Source organism: Aquarana catesbeiana, linkage group LG04, assembly GCF_042186555.1.
Source record: "Aquarana catesbeiana isolate 2022-GZ linkage group LG04, ASM4218655v1, whole genome shotgun sequence".
Lineage (NCBI taxonomy): Eukaryota > Metazoa > Chordata > Amphibia > Anura > Ranidae > Aquarana > Aquarana catesbeiana.
Genome location: NC_133327.1, coordinates 292,979,184 through 292,998,907, shown reverse-complemented (window position 1 = coordinate 292,998,907; position 19,724 = coordinate 292,979,184). Strand labels below are relative to the sequence as shown.

Below are 19,724 nucleotides of genomic sequence, written 5' to 3'. Positions count from 1 at the left end.
GCATGTAGTTCACTTCTTAAATTTCATCCTCCACCGCACCACCAGTGAAAAACCACACAGAATGCTCGCTTATCAGACAGCAAGCTCAGAATGGCTTGCGACCTATACCCGGCCAGGGCCTTTAACAATGGAGGGCGAAATCCAGGCAAAGCCCCTCAGGATGGTCAGCATGTAAGGCACAGACTGCCACACTCCCCAATCATAGATCGTAAATACGGTCAGAAAATGATGGCATTCAGATGTTCCCAGAATGAGAAAAGATCACCATAGCGTAATACTGATGGACATATTTATTAAATGAAATGAATGTCACTTAAAATGTTTCAAATGATTAAAAGCGAATCAGCCGGCCGTCTAGTAAGACACCCGTACCCGTCAGCACGCGCGTTTCGTCACACGTTGACGTCGTCTGGGGCATATATATATATATATATATATATATATATATATATATATATATCACTAACTCTCGGTGGAGCTGCTGGTTTAAGCGGGCTTGTTACCTTCACTCTCGACACCTCTGTTTCATCAGCACCGGGTCTAGGGTTCCGTTGAGTTTACCTCTGGACGATGTAGGCACCAACACTTGAGTATGTTTTCAATGCTTTATTGAACCAAGTAATGAAGGAAGTAGCAGGAAAGAGGCAGGAGGGAAGCTGCAGGGAAGCTTAAATACCTTTCTTTAGGATTCTTGAGAACATCCTTTAAAGTTGAATATTGTAATCAGATGCAATGCCCTTCTGGGACACAATCTTTGCTCACCTGGATAGGCCTCTCTCACCTGCCTAGCAGCCAGTACGTAGCACGAACAAAAGTCTCTGCCACAGACTTGATTGAAATAAACCCGTACGATCCTCTGCCACAGGATGTATTGGTTTAGCGGTGAACGTCAGACACAGTACTTGGACCTCTAAGCCAAACCGGCAGTACTATGCTGTAGAACTACTTTAGGATACTTCCTCCAACCGAGTCACCAGGCCCTCTCTAGACCAGCACTCTGCATGATCCTTCCATGAGGGGTCCTCCCCTGGGATCTTCTCGGTTGTCCAGCTTCTTCACTCTGGATAGACAGCTCAGGACCATTCCTCGGCAGCTGTGGTAGGCCCCAGACAGACTTCTGGGCCCACCCCTGCGCCGCAGCGATGCGGGCCTCCGGAATGGAGGACCGCGAGATAGCACTCTAACGCATACCTGTCAGCCAGGAGGGCCAGCAGGTGGCTGAAAACGAACCCAAAAACATGGCGTCTGTCCCATAAATACCCTCTCCCAGAATGCACCTCGGAGGACCACCTCCACCGAGTTGTCTCCGGGACAGAGGAGCACCCATGCGCTTTGACACATTGCCCTTCCAACACCAGCCAATGGTAACAACGACACCCACTGGCTCAGTGTGGAATCACACACAACATCAGCCAAGCTGGAACAGAGGCAAATCTAACTCCCCCTAACGAGCAATTCACTAAATTTAGATCTACCAGCGCTATATATATAAATATATATATATATATATATATATATATACTAGACTGAATGTATATATGTATCAATACACTGCCACTAACCGAATAACCTGCCTGCTTAATCTAAATCAAGCTATCTCTCTGTCCACACCAACAACACTATACAGGGCTGCCATATAAGCAGCCTTATATAGTGTGGGGCGTGGTCTTAGTCCCCCTGAGCCATGTTTGGCCATGTTTGGCCAAAGGCCTTTGGCCAATTATGGCTCTCTTAGCAGAGGGCGCTGTGATTGGCCAAAGCATGCAGATCATACAGCAATGCACTGCGATCTCGCAGTGCATTACGGGGCATTCTGCAGACACCCCAGAATGTTCGCTCTTCTGCGAATGAGTGAACACCCAATGTTTGAGTTGAACTTATCAAGCTCATCCCTAGTAGTTGACTGTGTGCTGCCCCCTTGTAGTAATGAGCATAAATTAAGCTATGAGTGTACATTTTTTTTGTAAATTTAAAAATAAAATGTTGGTTGATCTGTGAATGAGAAACAGGCAAAATAGGATTTGAACAAATTATCCATAAGCCCACGTTCATATTGGGGCGATTTGGCATGCGATTTGACATGTCAAATCGCATACCAAATCGGCAGCTATTGTGCCACACCAATTCCCAAAAGTAGTTCCTGCACTACTTTTGGTGACTTCGGGGGAGATTTCAATAGACATCTATGCAGGAACCTGTACAGATGTTTCTGAAATCGCTCCCAAAGTCGGACTACCATGCGGGTTTGTAATCATTCAGCTGAACTCGCACAATTTCTAACCCGCAGTCAGTGTGAACCTTGGCTAAAGAAGATTTTTAAACATTTGCTATCTCTTTCTGAATGAAATATGTACTTGGACATGTGGATTGCAAAATATTTTTCTATTTAAAGTTCATTTTAATTGTGGGGAGTGTATGTTAGGGTTTCTAATTTTTATGTGAATTGAGACAGTCCAATACTCACGTTCAAACGTAACAATCTTTTAAAATGCATTTTTCTATTGATTCTTCTTGACTTATTCATATATACAAACTGGGACAGTTGGGTTCATTTACTAAGATTAGAAAATATCTTGTTAGGATAATGAATATTTACTTAACTTTTTTATTAGGGTGAAGCTGTGTTCACATCTAAAGATACATTGGAAATGACTAGGTTGTTGCGGGGCCACTGATAAGGCAGTACAGCCAGCCCTCTTGTACCGGGCCCAGGCCTCATCAGTTCAAAAAGGGGGCCCAGGTACTTGTCAAGCAGGACAGCTAGCTTTAATGCTTTGTGACTCTTGTGCCTCCCCCTGCAGCACTGCTGACTTTCTCCCTCTGGCTGCATCGCAGGTACTGATTGGTACTGATTGCTTCAGTGTCAATTCATCACTGAAGCATAGAAAACACAGTTTACTATGCTTCAGTTTGTGAATGAACCGGGAGCCTTTGAGCACTATGCATTCATTTGTGCAGCTGGGGCCACAGAGAAAGTCCCTTTCTTTCAGTCCCTTTCTCCTTTAAAAATTTAAGACATCAGGGGTCTGTTAAGACCCCTGATATTTTACCAGAGCTCCCCAACAGGGTGCTAGACTTTAAGTGCTGTTCCAAGCCAGAAATTACACTCCCAAGATCCACAGGAAGAGGGGTGCAGGCCAAAATGCCCTTCCAGAAAGATGCATGCATCAAATGAAGATGATGCCCCTCTCCCAACTAACCACCATAACATAAGAATCAAGATTAACTTTAGCCTGCATGTCTCCACCAAAAGGCCATTCCCCCTGATGCGTTTGCTCTGGGGTGAAATGCATCAGCTGCCATGGCCTTTTGGTGGAGGCATGCAGGCTGAAACCGACCTTGATTCTTATGTTATGATGGCTAGTCGGGAAAGCGGCGTCTTTGAATTATGTACCTCCATCAGGGCAGTTAAAAAATGTAAAAAGAAATAAAAGAAAATTTAAAAAAAGTAAAACAAATTAAAATTCTACAAAATAATTAGAACAAAAAATTAAGGCCTTGTTCATATGCACTTTGCTGTCTGAAGAGCAGTCAGCATTTGGATCACTCTGCAGAGAGTCTCTGACAGGCATATTACTTTGCAAATGTTTGCGGGGCGTTTGCAGAGCAGCACATTTCACTCGAATGGGTCTTATCCGACAATGGTATAATTTCTGCCATGGCTGCAAAACGTGCCATGGCATTTTAGCAAAAATGTCATTAAATATATTTTTTTTGGTGGGGGAGGAACCTGTCAATTAGGCTATATGGTGCCCTGTGATTTCTAACAGCAGCCCTGGTTAAAGGTAACACAGTTCCCCTTTATTCACTTATTATTAACTAAGTGAATATCATCAAAAGTTTCTACATTATCATCAATACATCAGGCTTTGCTGTTAAGATATTGCACTGGGAAAATAGTTTTTGTCAGCCTGCTTGTCTGGTCTATTAGTCAACATCTAGCAGGATGTACCTATATCTTATCCTATTATTTTTAATTGACAGGCTCTGCCTGTTTAAATTAATATTGTTGATCCATTTTCTTAAATTACCTGCTGATTGCTACCATGATGCTTCAAAGATCCTGAAAGCATCCTATTGTTTATTCTAAATGGTGGCCACCTGCACAGTACAAGACCTCTACAGTTGAAGCCAGTGGCGGCTGATGCTCAAAATTTTGGGGGGGCGCAAACAAACTGAAAAATACTGAAAAAAAAACATCAATTGGAGCCTCATTGTGCCCATCAAATGCAGCCACTGTACCATCAATTGCAGCCATTGTGCCCATCAAATGCTGCCGCTGTGCCATCAAATGCAGCCACTGTGCCATCAATTGCAGCCATTGTGTCTATCAAATTCTGCCACTGTGCTATCAAATGCAGCCACTGTGCCATGAATTGCAGTCATTATGCTCATCAAATGCTGCCACTTTAGCCCATCAATTGCAGCCATTGTGCCCATCAAATGCAGCCACTGTGCCATCAATTGCAGCCATTGTGCCCATCAAATGCAGCCACTGTGCCATAAAATGCAGCCACCGTGCCATCAATTGCAGCCATTATGCCCATCAAATGCCGCCACTTGTGCCCATCATATGCCCAGCAAATGGCACTGCTAGGCATCCAATAGGGACATCTGTGCCTTCAGCCAATTAGGTGACAGGTATCAGACCCGCGCTACCTGATTGGCGGAGAGGTGCAGTGCTGGGACAAGGTCACACAGCGCCCAGGGCGAACATGTCGAGCTGCCCCCCCAACCAATTATCTTACACATACCTGATCATAACTACATATAGAGTGCAGAGGTCAGGATTGGATAAATTACAAAGCACAAAAATCAGGAGCAAAGATAATGTACAATGTGCAGGAGTCAGGAGAGGAAAATATACAGACTGCAGAGGTAAGGTGTATGTACAGTAATATACAATGTGCAGGAGTCAAGAGCAGTAGAGTGCAGAGACCAGGAGTATATACACCCTAGTGCATAGCAGTACCCCTATAAATTATATCAAATTTATAGTATGTGTCATTATCAAATATGACCAAGTGAATGATATATATCACATGAATATGGAACCAAAATACCAGTGCTGCAAACAAAATTGTGAAGGGGCGAATCCCAGACCCCCGGTGCTGTAAGTAGAATACCAAAACATATAATGCAAACAACTCATAAATATTCAATTACACAGCACATGTATGTGGGACCAAATTCCCTGTGCTGCAAAAACATTTTGTGAGGGAGTTAGGACCACACTTCTGGGGCTGTAAATAATAAAAAAAATTAAATACTATAACATATAATGTGAATAACTCCCAAATAATATTCAAATAACTCTAGTCAAATTCTTATGGTTCATTTGCACACAATTTGGTGTTGGAGTTACTACCAAACTCCCAGTGCTGCAAATCAAACACCGTGCAAAGTACTATAAAGTGCACTATAAACAAACAGTTCACTAGAGAGCAACGGCTCTTGTGCACATTGCTATATCGAGAGCACGTGGCCGACAGATTCCTCCATCCACACAAATGGGGTGGATGGGGGAATTCCCCCTTACTGGGACATTGTATTCTGACAGCAGAATCAGAATACACTGATCAGCACAGCAGCCGTTTGGAGAAGCGGATATAACAATTGGTTTCTGCCCAACAGAGAGGGTTACACGCCGATCAAAATTCAGCCCCCCCCACCCCACTGAACCAGATGAATTCTGATGAGTGTACCCAGTTTTACCTTGTCCTTTGCTGCTCCCTACAGTGCTGTTACAGGTCCCCTGTAGTGACAGTGGTCACACTCCAGCCTCCACTTTGGACCATACAGGGTTAATCTTCCTGTAGATGTGATTGTGTCTAGGGAGGGGGAGAGCACTAGAGCTGGCTTAAGCATAGAATCAGGTAGGTAAAAAAAGACTATACCCCCTTTCTCCCCCCCTCCCCCACACTGCAAGAGTGGACTTTCTTGGAGTTGGGCTGGGATAAGAAATCACATCCCTTACTGTGTATGCTTATATTCTTCAATAGATTAAGAATTAGTGTGACATTTCAGGTGCTACATATATGTAATCCACACACACAATATATCTTATTAAAAAAACATTCTTTTTAGAAGATATAATGTGGATTACATATATGTAGCACCTAAACAGTCACACTAAATCCTAACCTGTGAGTAGAATTTTACTTTCACTTTCAATAAACCTGCAGTGAAAAGTACAGAGCAGGTTTATATCACAGTGTGGAATGCAGAGCAGTCAGGACTAGGGTTGTCCCGATACCACTTTTTCAGGACCGAGTACAAGTACCGATACTTTTTTTCAAGTACTCGCCGATACCGAATACCGATACTTTTTTTTTATGTCATGTGACAGTGTTTTTTTTTTTTAACAGTGCTTTTTTTTTTTTTTTGGGGGGGGGTGGGGTGGGGGGGTGGTGAACGGTGTATGTGTGTGTGTGTGTTTTGTTTTGTTTTTTTTTTTAAATTTACAATTTTTATTTTTTACAATAATTTTTTTTTTTATTCTTTATTGCAATATGTGTTTTTTGTTTTTTTTGTTTTTTTTTTAATCAGCCCTGTTGGGGGGCTTTGGTGAGATATCTCCCCCTTGAGACAGAGAAAGAGACAGAGGATAGAGATTCCCCAGTCCCTTTCTCTGCACTGAGAATGAATGGAGAGAAGACAGCGGCTCCTCTCCATTCATAAACTGACACATAGTAATCACAAGAGATTACAATGTTTCAGTTATGTGAATGGACAGAGTCAGCTGACTCTGTCTATTCCCAAAGGAAGGAGGAGGAGGACGGCGGAACGGAGGGGGAGAACGGAGGGGGAGAACGGAGGGGGACAGAGAAGGAGGGGGGAATGGAGGGGACAGCGGAGAGGCACAGAGGAGGAAAGAGGAACGGAGGGGACAGCGGAGGGGGACAGAAAAGGAGAGAAAAACGGAGGGGGACAGCGGAGAGGCACAGAGGAGGAGAGAAGAACGGAGGGGACAGCGGAGAGGCACAGAGGAGGAGAGAAGAACGGAGGGGGACAGCGGAGAGGCACAGAGGAGGAGAGAAGAACGGAGGGGGACAGCGGAGAGGCACAGAGGAGGAGAGAAGAACGGAGGGGGACAGCGGAGAGGCACGGAGGAGGAGAGAAGAACGGAGGGGGACAGCGGAGAGGCACAGAGGAGGAGAGAAGAACGGAGGGGGACAGCGGAAAGGCACGGAGGGGACAGCGGAGGGGGACAGAAAAGGAGGGGGCATGGAGGATAATGCAGTGACAGTCAGCGGTGACCAATCACCGCTGTGTCACTAAAGCAGCTGAAAGCCGCTGGGGGAGAAGCTTGTATCTCCCCCATGCGCCGATCACAGCTGACTTTTAGGTATCGGGGAAGCATCGGGAGCATTTGCCCGAGTACAAGTACTTGGGCAAATGCTCGGTATCGGTGCCGATACCGATACTAGTATCGGTATCGGGACAACCCTAGTCTGGACTCACAGTAGAAGAAGATCCAGTCTGTCACCTGTGATTTTCTCATCTCCACTATGCTCTGGATGAGCGCTCTGCTGTATGCTGGGCGGGACCCAAAGATCGATGCTGCAGTGTGAGCTTCTCTTCCTACTCCGCCCACATGCACTTTAGCTGGGACTGTACCAGCTCGGATCTAGGGGGGAGGACTCATAGGAACTCAAGAAGGGAGCCTGGAAAGGGGTGTATTTGCGACCGCAGAGCAGCAAGCAGGGGCACATAATTATTGATTTAGGCAGGCAACAGGGGCATACAAGTGTCACAGCTACATTTTGTGGACAGATTTTTCTTCTCACAACCTAGCGCCCCCCACCCACACTACGCCCAGGGCAGAAGCCCCGCCCACCCACCCCTTTTACCGGCCCTGGAGAGGTGGTTCAGTGTCAGAAAGCAAATATTCATTTGCTTTTCTAACACATCTGGGTGGACTGATGCTCTGCGCCATGAGTCCACCTTATTTGAAGCCTATTAGTTCCTATGGCTCTAATCAGGTGCTTCAAAAAAACACCCCCGCAATGCATGTAATCTAATAGGCGTCAAAAAAGGTGACCTGTGAGCGCCATGCTGGGCGCTCACAGGTCACTCAGCTGTGTGGAAAAAAGCAAATGAATATTCGCTTTCCTAACATTAAACCGCCTCTCCGCCAATCAGGTGCTCAGCTCTGTTACCCATCACCTGATTGGCTGAAACAATAGGCGCTGTGATTGGGCGCCAGGCGTTCAATCATAGCAGAGGACGGGAAGAGAAGATATCGAGGAGCTGTCCCACCGTGACAGGTAAGTGCAGACGGCAGGCTGACGGTGGGCACACTGGTAGAATTTGATATGGCACAGTGACTGCATTTGATAGGGCGCAGTGAGAGCAATTGATGGGCACAGTGGCGGTAATTGATGGGCACAGTGGGAGCAATTGATGGGCACAGTGGGAGTAATTGATGGGCACAGTGGTGGCAATTGATGGGCACAGTGGCTGCGTTGGATGGCACAGTGGCTGCATTTTATGGGGCACAGTGCTGGCAATTGATAGGCACAGTGGCTGCACTAGATGGCACAGTGGCTACGTTTGATGGCACAGTGGCTGCGTTTTATGGGGCACAGTGGCGGCAATTGATGGGCACAGTGGCTGCATTTGATGGCACAGTGGAGGCAATTGATGGGCACAGTGGCTGCATTTGATGGGACACAGTGGCTGCGTGAATATTACAATACCAGTGTGGCGCTAATATGCACATTAAAAAAGAGTAGTGCATGTACCTTAAATGTGGTACATATAAAACCAAGTGTGATATGTAAAAAACAAACAAAATAAAAATAACTGTGTTTATACAGTAAATGTATAAATCAAACATAAAACAACAGTCAACATAGATGTGAAGGGAAGAGCTCTTCCTGTGATGGTGTCACCAAACCAATGGGGATGGAAAATCAATTGTCTGTAGTCACTTCAAAGGTAAGTGAATGAAGACTTTTACCGACTGGGGTGGACCCCCGTGTCGTACGGCAGTGGTTCAAACAGGTGCTGGATCAGGTGCTGTACACAGGAGGTGGTCAGACAGGTCCGATGCGGTGTCCCCGACTCCCGGTCCCTGGACTTCACAGGCACTCTGCGATCCAAATAGATTTCACCCAAAACAATTCCTCATGGACTCCAAAAAGCAAACGTGGAAAAAAAGGGAAGGGGGACTCCGGATTGTGCAGGTCAAACCAGATGGTTTATTGAAAATATGTCATATATCAACAAATGACACAATAAAAGTTATCACAAAAATATATAAAAAAGAATAAAAGCAATGTGGGGTACAGGAAATGCTGTCCCGATGCGTTTCGACACTAAAAGATCTTCAACTGGGGCAAATCCGACACTAAAAGGTCTTCAACTGGGGCACAGTGGCTGCATTTGATGGCACAGTGGTGGCAATTGATGGGCACAGTGGCTGTGATTGATGGTACAGTGAGGCTGCAATTGATGTTTTTTTTCAGAATTTTTCAGTATGTTTGCGTCCCCCCAAAAAAAATTTTGAGCATCAGCCACCACTGGGCACCTGGTAGGTGTATGTGAACCTAACCATCCAGGGCCAACCATCAGGACCTCATGGGACTCTTTCATAGATTAAGTGGTCAATAGATGGTGCTCACCAGTGTCGGGGGATTAACCTTCCACTCCCATAACTGACCTGTGAGTTATCCCTCAACATTGCTGGACACCATGCGTTGACCCCTTAAGACATTTGGCTTTATTCCAGGCTGTCATTGTTCAAGGCTTTGAACCCACATAGCTATAGCTGAAGGCCCAACATTAAGATTTTTTATTTATAATTCAAGGTCGAGTTTAGAGATACATCTCTGTGAGGTCATTGGGTATCTAACAGCCTTACAGTTATCCCATGAAGACTGTTTAGACTTTGTGAAGGAACTACCTGGGGCCTCATATATGAATGAAAGCTATTCATATATGAATATATACTTGGTATAAAATCTCAACTGGAGAATCTACAAGAGAGTTTGACAGTCTACTGAGGCTTGGTGGTTGGCCCTGGATGGTTTGGTTCGCATACTGTACATTTAAGAGAGCTCATTTACATTACTATGCTATCTCTATGTTATTTTAGCTCTTCCATGATAAGAGTTTGCTGAGTTAATAAGAATAACATTTTGTTGTAATGTCTATTTGTTGTAACATTAGTATTCTGCATCATGATTACTTTAAAACAATGGTATTGACAATTATGTAATTATGTAATGGTAACTTTGTCTCCTACTCTATTTTATTTATTTTTTTACTTTTACAGTTCATCTAAGAATGTTTGCCAAATGTTCTGAATGCAGGTCACTAAAGACACGTGTTTCTTGTTTTATATATGTATGTACCAAATGGGCAATAAATACCTTAGATAAGCATAAAATTGGATTTATGGAAACAAGTCAGATTTTTTAGGCATTCCTTACCACATACAGTTCTGCTGAGTTGACTGACGTATTTCCTATTCTCTTTTTTTTTTTTTTTTGGCTTGGATCATTGATATTGCTAAGCAGGTCAATGACATGATGAGCATTGTAAATAATCATATATCCCTTATTGCCTAGGGCCCTGTCTACAGTTAGTAAAAATTGTCTACAGAAAACTCAAGTAGATTAATATATACATAAACCAATTCAGTAAAATTTCCTATACACTTTAATGCAATTTCACAAGTCATTTTCAAGATTTTTAAAGTTGTGACTTTTACTAAAATAACACCTCATGGTCCTTGCAATGAAGGATTTCAGGCATCTCCTGTTATAAGATGACCACATTCTCTCCATGACTCAATTGTGCTACTGTGTTTTCACCCTGTTAAACAGGCTTCCAGTGAAAAGTACGTGACCATTTCAACAGGGTCATGGTCTAATGGTATTGCCATCAGAAACGCACCCTTTGAAATGCCATATATTTATTGCTGGAGTGCGTGTATGTCAAGAGGAAGTGGTTGTGAAGAGCCAAGTATTTTTTAAACAAATAGCAATTATTTTTGATACACAGTACATTAGCAAACTAAATTATATTCAGTAAGTGTTTACATCTACTTCCATTCCATGTATTTACTGTTCCAAAACAATGAAAAGTCAAATTAAATCTGGTCAAAGTCAAATCTGTTTAAGGGGTGTATTAAAAAAAAAAAGCACAATAATTCACCCAATGAAAGTGCAGGTACATTAATTCCGTATGAATAAGGTGGAAAACAAATGTTAGTAGGCTTTTTCTGTGCTGGTGAAATGTTTTTTATTTATTAAAAATGGAAAATATCACATTGACCACTAAATGATGTTAAGTATCATAGGAAAAGCATAGTGCCAACTAGTGGCCAAATGCAATATTTTCCATTTTAAATCAATGAAAAACATTCATTCAGAACAGAAACTAGCCTACTAATATTTGTTGCGCAATTCCCACATAACCAATGTAAATGAACTTTCGCTGAGTGGCAGGGTCTGGATTTGAAAGTGCAACCTCTGCAGTGTTTGCTGTAGCTTTTCTCAATGTGCCACCTGAGATGCTGGATAGCTCCCTGTCTGATTCCTTGGATAATCTTGTCTTGTACCTTGTTTATGATGAACCTTGAACTCCTCCCATGAACTTCTTAATTTTAGCCATGTCTCTGCACTCCCTGTTTGCCAGATTATTGTGCTCTCTCCAGCCAATATCTTGCTCCTTTTACCCTGCTGCCATTCGTATCTTCACCACCACTTGTTACTAGGAGTGAGCCCGATGTTCGAGTCGAACGTAAGTCGCCAAATAGCGAACAATTTGGGGTGTTCGCTGCAAATTCGAAAGCCGTGGAATGCCCTTTAAAAGTCTATGGGAGAAATCAAAAGTGCTTAATTTAGAAGGCTTATATGCATGGTATTGTCATAAAGTGTTTGGGGACCCGGGTCCTGCCCCAGGGGACATGTATCAATGAAAAAAAAAGTTTTAAAAACGGACGTTTTTTCGGGAGTAGTGATTTTAATAATGCTTAAAGTGAAACAATAAAAGTATAATATTCCTTTAAATATCATACCTGGGGGTGTCTATAGTATGCCTGTAAAGTGGCGCATGTTTCCCATTTTTACAACATTCCCTGCACAAAATGACATTTCTAAAGGAAAAAAGTCATTTAAAAGTATTTGCGGCTATAATGAATTGTCGGCCCCAGCAATACACATAAAAATCATTGAAAAAAATGGCATGGGATTCCCCCACAGTCCATTACCAGGCCCTTTGGGTCTGGTATGAATATTAAGGGGAACCCCAAACCAAAATTAAAAAAAAAAAAATTGTGTGGGGGTCCCCAAAAATTCCATACCAGGCCCTTCAGGTCTGGTATGGATATTAAGGGGAACCCCACGCCAAAATTAAAAAAAAAGGTGTGGGGGTCTCCCTCAAAATCCATACCAGACCCTTCAGGTCTGGTATGGATTTTAAGGGGAACCCCATGCCAAAATTAAAAAAAAAATGGTGTGGGGGTCCCCCCAAAAATCCATACCAGACCCTTATCTGAACCTGGCAGGCTGCAGGAAAAGAGGGGGGAGAGAGAGTGCCCCCTCCTGAACTGTACCTGGCCACATGTCCTCAAAAGTTCTTTTATAACTGAGGGTGGGGCCACACGGTGACATTGCCGGGTGACCCCGCCCCCCTCTGGCACACGGGGACATCCCTATGGCTTCCCTGTAGCGCCAGAGGGGGCAGGGTCACCCGGTGACATAACCGGGTGACCCTGCCCCCCTCTGATGTTACGGGGAAGCCATAGGGATGTCCCCGTGTGTCAGAGGGGGGCATGGTCACCCAGGGATGTCACAGTGTGGCCCCGCCCTCAGTTATAAAAGAACTGTCACCTGAGAGGACGGTCATTACTCGGGTGCCTCCCATGGAGGCGGATCGGTGGCGGCGTGCAGGTTTTTTTTCTTTTTCGGTCCAAGAGAAGAAGAAGAAGACTTTGTCGGACATTTTTATTTTTTTATTTTTTAATAAAGGACTTGTCCCAAACCATGTCATGTAATTTTTACCATTTTCACACTTTTTTTGTGAAATGGTAGGGTTACCATTTCACATGGGGGGGGAGGTTGGGATCTGGGGGTCCCCTCGTTAAAGGGGGCTTCCAGATTCTGAAAAGCCCCCCTCCTGCAGACCCCCTCAACCACCGGGGAAGGGTTGTGGGGATGAGGTCCTTGTCCCCATCAACATGGGGAGGGTGCTTTGGGGGCTACCCCAAAGCACCCTCCCCATGTTGAGGGCATGTGGCCTGGTACAGTTCAGGAGGGGGGGCGCTCTTTCATCCCACCTCTTTTCCTGCAGCCTGCCAGGTCGTGTGCTTGGATAAAGTTCTGGTATGGATTTTTAGGGGGACCCCCACGCCATTTTTAAAAAAAATTCGGCGTGGGGTTCCCCTTAAAATCAGGTCTGGTATGGATTTTGAGGGGGACCCCATGTCATTTTCTTTTTTAATTTTGAAGCGGGGTTCCCCTTAATATCCATACCAGACCTGAAGGGCCTGGTATGGAATTAGGGAGACCCCCATGCAATTTTTTTTTAATGTTGGTTTAGGGTTACCTTTAATATTCATACCAGACCCAAAGGGCCTAGGAATGGACTGTGGGGGAATCCTATGCCATTTTTTCAAATGACTTTTATGTGTATTGCCGGGAATGACAATTCATTATAGCCGCGAGTACTTAAATTACTTTTTTTCCTTTAGAAATGTCATTTTGTGCAGGGACTGTTGTAAACACGGGAAACATGTGCCACATTATTGAAATCACTGCTCCCCAAAAAACAGCCATTTTTAGAACTTTTTTTTGCATTGACACACATCCCCTGGGGCAGGACCCAGGTCCCCAAACACTTTTTATGACAATAACTTGCATATAAGCCTTTAAAATGAGCACTTTTGATTATTTATGTTCATGTACCATAGACTTTAACAGTATTCGCGTGTTTGAACAAATCTTTTGCCTGTTCACATTACTGACCTTTGGCTTGTTTATTGATTGCACTTCTGCTTGATTCCTACATGCTATGTCTGCTATCGGACTCCGGTTTCTCACCTCCTGGTGGGGTAATTCTGAGTGCCCCAACCTGGAGCTAATGCACAGCAAAACCCACCTCCACTATCAGTAGCTCTGGCAAAGATCGGTTAGTGCTTAAACCCTATATATGGCAGCTCCAAGAAAAAGAGGTAGGAAGCAATTGTTATGATATATTAACATTGTTTGAACAATACCATTGCTTCATACAAATGCAAACATGTGAAGACATCTATAATACATTTCTAGTTTGCAGAAGTTCCATTTTGCATGGTTAGAAAATCTTTTTGGTTGGAGAATAGATTAGGTTTCTTTTAGTGCTTTTTTTTCTTATTTGCTGTATAATGTTGAACTAATATATTTTGTATCTATCTAGGGAGAAGAAGGAAAGCCTGGTCCACCCGGAATGGAAGGTCGCAGAGGATTGCCTGTAAACTTTTATTTTCAAATTATTTAAAAAAATTTTTTGCATATCTAGTATAATCTTCAAAGATGACCTTTCACTTTTTTTATAATTCATATAGGGCATTATAACATTTTGGAAAAAATTGTCATATTTATTATGCACTTAATAGAAGCTAGAAAAATGTCAGCATACTATGTACAAATATAGAGAGCAGTAAAGTAAATTCAAGGATGATAAGTCAGATATCCACATTTTGTAGTTTGTAAGGTAGGGACATACATATATATTGTTACTTTGTGTAGAATAATTGTACACAATTAACATTCTGTCGGGATTTTTCAGGAGAGTTTCAGTATAAACGCTCAGGTTTTCTAACCTCCTTCACTGAAAACCTTTCAAAATACATTCTGTAGTTACACAAGTTGCTGTCTATGACTACATTCACATAGGTGGCTGGGGGTGGATAGTACTCAGGTGATACCTTTTTTTTAGCACTTGACCCTTCCTTTTAGATTGTAAACTCCAATGAGCAGAGCCCTCTGATTCCTGTTGCCTGTGAGTCTAATGCAGTGTTTTATGTCTGTAGGTCAGGGATTTCTATTCAGTTTTCCTACAGTATAGTTTTTCCTGAAATTATATAAATTAATTTTAAAGTCAGGGGAAAGGTTTTGTGGATATGGTTTTTAATGCTATGAGCATTTATGGCCCCAGCTGGAGATAATTAGTATAATGCCATACTTATCCAATGGGGGAGATTTACTAAAACTGGAGCTCACAAAATATGGTGCAGCTATGCATAGTAACCATTCAGCTTCCAGCTTTTATTGTCAAAGCTTAATTGAACAAGTTGAAGTTAGAAGTTGATTACTATGCACAGCTGCACTAGATTCTGTGTGCTCCAGGTCTATTAAATCTCCCCCCATAATCTGTAAAAAATACCTTGTATTGGTAAAAATATGGCCTAGGTAAGTGATGGCGAATCCACTCAGAACAGGCCTCGCCATGGTCGACCAAAGAAGTTGAGTGCACATGCTCAGTATCATATCCAGAGGTTGTCTTTGGGAAATAGACGTATGAGTGCTACCAACATTGTTGCAGAGGTTGAATGGGTTGGGGGTTCAGCCTGTCAGTGCTCAGACCATATGCATCAAATTAGTCTGCAAGGCTGTTGTCCCAGAAGGAAGCCTCTTCTAAAGATGATGCACAAGAAAGCCTGCAAACAGTTTGCTGAAGACAAGCAGGCTAAGGACATGGATTACTGGAACCATGTCTTGTGGTCTGATGAGACCAAGATAAACTTATTTGGTTCAGATGGTGTCAAGCATGTGTGGCGGCAACCAGGTGAGGAGTAAAAGACAAGTGGGTCTTGCCTACAGTCAAGCATGGTGGTGGGAGTGTCATGGTCTGGGGCTGCATGAGTGCTGCCGGCACTGGGGAGCTACAGTTCATTAAGTGAACCATGAATGCCAACATGTACTGTGACATACTGAAGCAGAGCATGTTCTCCTCCCTTTGGACACTGGACCGCAGGGCAGTATTCCAGTGTGATAATGACCCCAAACACATCTCCAAGATGACCACTGTCTTGCTAAAGAAGCTGAGGGTAAAGGTGATGGACTGGCTAAGCATGTCTCCAGACCTAAACCCTATTGAGCATCTGTGGGGCATCCCCAAATGGAAGGTGGAGAAGCGCAAGGTCTCTAACATCCACCAGCTCCGAGATGTCATCATGGAGGAGTGGTAGAGGACTTCAGTGGCAACCTGTGAAGCTCTGGTGTAGGCATGGGCGAACGGTTTGGCCCGAGCATAAGTTCGGGCCAAACTTTCGTTGTTCGGGCATTCGGCGAGCAGCCGATCAAACGGGTCATTCGTCCATTTGTTCCCCCTGAACCGACCGCAATGCATTGCGGTGCTGAACAGTGCATTGCAAGCCCTGATTGGCTGAAGCAGTGAAAGCTTCAGCCAATCAGGGCACAGAGCACTGTCAGAGTCATGACTGGATACTGTCATCATGACTTTACCCAATCATGGCTCATTCCCGCCCCACATTATAAAAGTATTCTTTTGATGGCACCCATTTTCAGTGTGATTTCGGCATGGAGAGAGATAGAACAGTGCTCTGTTCAGTGCTATTAGATTGTTAGTGTGCTGTACTGTGCTATTTTGCTTCAATAGTCAGTGTAGAATAATAGTTTAGTGTCAGTCTAGGGATAGTGTGCATGTAGTGAGGTGGACCATCATTCAGCTTTGCATAATGTGCAGCTAGAGTAGGGACAGCTCAGATAGTTTCACTGTAGTGTAGTGAGACCGTGTCATTCATACATACATTAGTGTAGATTAGGGACAGCTCATATAGTTTCGGTGTAGTGTAGTGAGACCGTGTCAGTAATCTTTACATTAGTGTATAGCTAGAGTAGGGACAGTTCAGATAGCATCAGTGTAGTGACGGTTGAACACCATATATTTGCTTGCGTTACTGCCAGTTTAACGCCATTTACTTCTATGTGCGTTACTGCCAGTTTAACATCATATAGTTTTGTGCGTTACTGCCAGTTTAACGCCATATATTTTTGTGCATTACTGCCATTTTAATTCCATTTACTGCTGTGTGCATTACTGCCAGTTAAACACCCTATAATTTTGCGTGCGTTACTGCCAGTTTAACAGCATATCGTTCTGTGTGTGCTACTGACAGTTTAACGCCATATAGTTATGTGTGCGTTACTGCCAGTTTAATGCTATATAGTTCTGTGTGCATTACTGCCAGTTTAACACCATATAGTTCTGTGTGAGTTACTGGCAGTTTAATGCCATATAGTTCTGTGTGCGTTACTGCCAATTTAATGCCATATAGTTTTGCGTGCGTTACTGCCAGTTTAATGCCATATAGTTCTGTATGCATTACTGCCAGTTTAATGCCATATAGTTCTGTGCATTACTGCCAGTTTAACACCATTTACTTCTGTGTGCGTTACTGTCAGTTTAATGCCATATAGTTTTGCGTGCGTTACTACCAGTTTAATGCCATATAGTTCTGTGTGTGCGTTACTGCCAGTTTAACGCCATTTACTTCTGTGTGTGTTACTGCCAGTTTAATGCCATATTGTTTTGTGTGTGTTACTGCCAGTTTAACGCCATATAGTTTTGCGTGCATTACTGCCAGTTTAACGCCATATAGTTTTACTTGGGTTACTGCTAGTTTAAAGTCATATAGTTCTGTGTGCGTTACTGCCAGTTTAACGCCATATTGTTCTGTGTGCGTTACTGACAGTTTAATGCCATTTAGTGCTGTGTGCGTTACAGCCAGTTTACCGCCATTTACTTCTGTGTTTGTTACTGCCAGTTTAACGCCATATCGTTTTGTGTGCGTTACTGCCAATTTAACACCATATAGTTCTGTGTGCATTATTGCCAGTTTAACGTCATATAGTTCTGTGCATCACTGTATGTTTGGCACATTATATTGCAGTATATTATAGTGTATCAACTTCTTCTTTACATTTGCTTATAAGCACCCACCTCCCTCCCAATAATGTCTAGGAGGACAACAAGGAGAGGCAGATGTTCCCTTGGCACTGTAAGGGGGCCAGCAACAAATGTGTCCACAGGCAAAGGTGGACGTGGTGGTCAGTCCCCAGGCAGGGCATCATTTCCTCTGTTGTGAGTTTGCCCGTGCTATCCAGCCACAGCATGCAGAGGAGGTGGTAGACTGGCTTACTAAACCTTCCTCATCCTCCTCATGCTCTGTCACGCAAACAGAGACAAGTGTTCAGTCCCCTGCAGTTGCCAGAGTGGATAAACCTGCCTCCTTGTCCACATCTATCCCTGCCATAGTTCTGAGGTTGAGGATGACAGGAACATGAGCCTAGAGAGAAGGAGGAAGACAAAGAGGAGAAACCAGGAAGCGCCACCTGAGTGTACTATTAAAAGCTGCTTTATTGGCAAGGTAACAGTGACTCACTTACAAGAGGTAAAAACATAGAAGGCTCATCTGTACAAATGCGTGGAGTCCATCTGGAGGTCTCTGGATCTGGGTCTGGTCACGGTGTGTGGATGTGTGTTAATTCCAGTCGCTCTGCGCATCCTGTGGCAACCAGGGGGAGCCGGAACCAGTATCGGACATTAGTGGATGACGTCACAGGTCACAGAAGTACATCCAGGGGAACATCCACAGAGAAAGAGAGAAGGAGACTAGCACTAGCAGGCTACGCGCTCAGAGCTACAGCTCCTTCTATTGGCCTGGGGTGGGAGTGTCTGGATGGTGCTATTTATATATATACAATAAAGTGTAATGGAACATGAAAATGAAAATAAAGTGTAATGGAATATGAAAATGAAAATAAGAATAAAAATTAAAATAAAAGTAAAAATTAAAATGAAAATAAAAATTAAATTAAATTGAATACTAATGAAAAGATGAAAATACATTCAAGCAAATTCTCGAAGCTACCCCCAATTACAACTACCAACGGATCTAGATGTAGGGTGAGAATATATGTATGCACATGTACCTATGAGTACCAGAGGGGGAAGAGGCAAGACATGTGCGAAAAACACACATGCATGGGAGTACATACACATGTATATAAAAAAAATTAAAAATTCTAAAAGACATTCCCAAAAATCATTCCCAAAAGCATTCCCCAAAAAATTCCTAAGAAACATGTATCAGTATCAAGTGTAGGTTTGTATTGGTTTGATTATTTTTTAGTTGGATATCATGTATTACTCCTAGCTGTGTTCACACAGGCGCATCACGGGTACGCATAAAGCAAACCCATGCATGCTCCAGCATGAATGAACACCCAATACATGGGAACGGACTGATGTAATGGGGACAGAAACTAGTAAAAAATGACTATACTTACTAAAAAGCCTTATGGACCTTAGTACTACTATACTTACTATGGCTTTCAGATATAGCTGTAAAGAAAACAAGACAGGCGGAGGGGGGGAATAGGGAAGGGGGTGTGTGGGGGAGATAGAAAACACATTAGGATGTTAGTCAGGTTGGTATATTGGCAGAATTTAAATATGTACATAGATAAGCAAAAAGAGAGGGTATATGCATTAAATGGGAAAGGGGGAGGTTACAACACTGTGTGTACCTTAATATCCTTGTTTAAACCTCCTGGTGTTAAGGTACCCAAGGAGTAGATCCTGAACGTTTCCTGCTGGCACAGCCGTTAAAAACATTCAGCCGTAGGAAACGTTGCCAGAATAGATTCAACGACCCACACCCTAAGACCAACTGTAGATTGGTTATGGTGTATTAGGAAATGTTT

At 43.3% G+C, this 19,724-nt stretch overlaps 1 protein-coding gene across 1 annotated transcript in view; it reads left to right on the top strand.

Annotated features, from left to right (window-relative positions):
* LOC141140001 (uncharacterized) overlaps window positions 1-19,724 on the top strand; it is a 407,741-nt gene that overhangs the window by 287,487 nt on the left and 100,530 nt on the right. The window contains exon 17 of the mRNA XM_073626689.1: window positions 14,410-14,463. Within this exon, the coding sequence (XP_073482790.1) occupies window positions 14,410-14,463 (54 nt within the window). The remainder of the gene's footprint in view (window positions 1-14,409; window positions 14,464-19,724) is intronic.